The sequence below is a fragment of the Vollenhovia emeryi genome, unplaced genomic scaffold, assembly GCF_000949405.1.
Source record: "Vollenhovia emeryi isolate VEMERY1.0 unplaced genomic scaffold, V.emery_V1.0 DF945940.1, whole genome shotgun sequence".
NCBI classification, from domain to species: Eukaryota; Metazoa; Arthropoda; class Insecta; order Hymenoptera; family Formicidae; genus Vollenhovia; species Vollenhovia emeryi.
In genome coordinates, this window is record NW_011960426.1 from 1 (window position 1) to 2,034 (window position 2,034).

At 36.1% G+C, this 2,034-nt stretch overlaps 1 protein-coding gene across 1 annotated transcript; it reads right to left on the bottom strand.

Annotated features, from left to right (window-relative positions):
* Positions 1 to 159: 159 nt before the first annotated feature.
* LOC105560467 (odorant receptor 4-like) lies at positions 160 to 2,026 on the bottom strand. Its single transcript, XM_012009617.1, has 5 exons — positions 1,737 to 2,026; positions 1,284 to 1,629; positions 819 to 1,055; positions 517 to 630; positions 160 to 383 (listed from the first exon to the last, which is right to left on the bottom strand). Exons 1-5 carry the CDS (start codon positions 1,985 to 1,987, stop codon positions 195 to 197), a joined length of 1,137 nt encoding a protein of 378 aa, XP_011865007.1. The 5' UTR covers positions 1,988 to 2,026; the 3' UTR covers positions 160 to 194.
* Positions 2,027 to 2,034: the final 8 nt, after the last annotated feature.

Genomic DNA, 2,034 nt, shown 5'->3' on the forward strand with positions numbered 1-2,034 from the left:
AATGATTATTAGAGGAAAGTCTTTTATTGTGAGATAGGCTTCTAATATGAGATAGCAGATTTTTAACATGAAGATTTAATCACAAATCTTTATTCGCAACGTTTACGCGACCTAACAATGAATTTTCCACTAAACAGATTTCACTTCAAAGGCATTAAATTCACTAGTCCAATAGATGATACTAGGAGCTTATCTCATAACAGGGGATTTTCCTCTACGTATCTTACATTTGTGAAGTACTCTAAGGAGAGAACCGACATCTTGCCCGCTGTAAGCTTCAATTGCTTCTGCGATCTTAAAATTATAAATAATAAAACGCAACTATCTTTAGCTTTTATGTCGTACCAAGCAAAATTGTATGCCGCATTGCCGATTGCTTTGCTCTGTGAAGATAGAAATGATAAAAATAAAACTTCGATAATATTTCTGTCTTTATAATATCAGTCTTAATACTATACGCGCAAGATTCTCGATATGTTTCCATTATTGCTATCACAATAATTTTCCGTTGCTAACCTTATTGCTCAGATATTCTCCAGCAAAGCAAAATATAAACGCTTCGAGATTCGTTAGAGTGTAAAATAAAAGAGACTTTATTATTTGTTCAGTGGCGTCTGGGCTGCCCATTGCCTGCAATGTTGAAACAGAATGGAAGTAAATACGTTGACGCATAGCGAATTATAAATAGTGATTTATATGAGCATAATAAATTAATACGACAGATAGATCAATGTATGTTAAAAATTAACTAATGCCATTGAACTGGTGCAAAGTGGAATGCGTATTTTTGTATTTGAAATTTTAATCAGTTTACTCACGGTTACAATGAGAAATCCCAATGAGCAAATTATCACCGTATTCGATGTGAATTGCAACAAAGCTATGTATGAAAAGAGATTTTCAATGTTCTCCGAAAGATTAATAATTTTTTGATGTTTCCGAATAATTTTCGACATGGCTGTGACGAATGAATCATTCGTTTTTCCGATTTCGTTAGATCCAACTTCCGTTAACCAGCAAAGCAGGGTGTTTATTTGACTGACCACGTGTAGAGTCTACGAATAAGAATTGTGTCATTTATAACAATTATTCATTTTACTTTTAAAGATGTTATTAAAAAATGAATGTAATTAAATGTACGTGAGCGAATTGAGTCTGAAAGAGAGATTTAATTTTTCTCGACTTTACCGCCTAATATTTATACGGATAATTTATGGTGGAGTATTAATTATGAATATAATTATATTTTGCTTATGATACTTGCTTATGTAGGTGCAGGTTACCAGAGTTAGAAGCAAAGCGTTGAATAAACCGGTTCCCCAACTGCACGCCATCACGAAAATGAATTGCGTAGCTAATACCAGACTGTACTTGCGTTGCGTGTCTATGACGAAGGGATATTCCATTTTCATCATGAGAGGCAGTTCAGCCGTTCGATCGGTGACGTCGGCATCGGCGAGGAGGATGCCAATGGCGTATGCAAGCCCGGCGAATGTATGAAGAATAATTAATCCATTACAAATACGACTCGATAGTTTTGCTTTGCTTGCCGTTTCGCGCAACGCAACGCCAGTATTATCGCAATCGTTCCAGTCTTCCGCCATCATTGTCAAGATTTCGATAAATTTTCTACAAACGATCGAATATTTCGAGATAGTCGCAACACATTTTCGCAATGCTATATTTTTTTTCTCTCTACGAAATTTTTACTGTTTAACTTGTTAGGTGTCCCTTACCGCTGCTTTAGCGAAGAGATAATGAGCATAGCGGTCAGTTTCATGTGCGCCAAGAAACTACTTAAACAGTCCATCAAGTCGAAAAGATTGTTGAAATTAAAATGCATTACAAAGTACTGATAGTGTAAGAATTGATTAATTGCTAGCGTAATCATCCAACTGTAGAGTATTACACATGGTATACCTGGCCAGACACCGAACATGGTCAGCATAAGTTCTACCGTGCGATTGATCGTGCGTTTACTCGCCATAATTTCTTTCCCTGCTGTTCTCTACGTACAAGCCAGCGTATCAAACC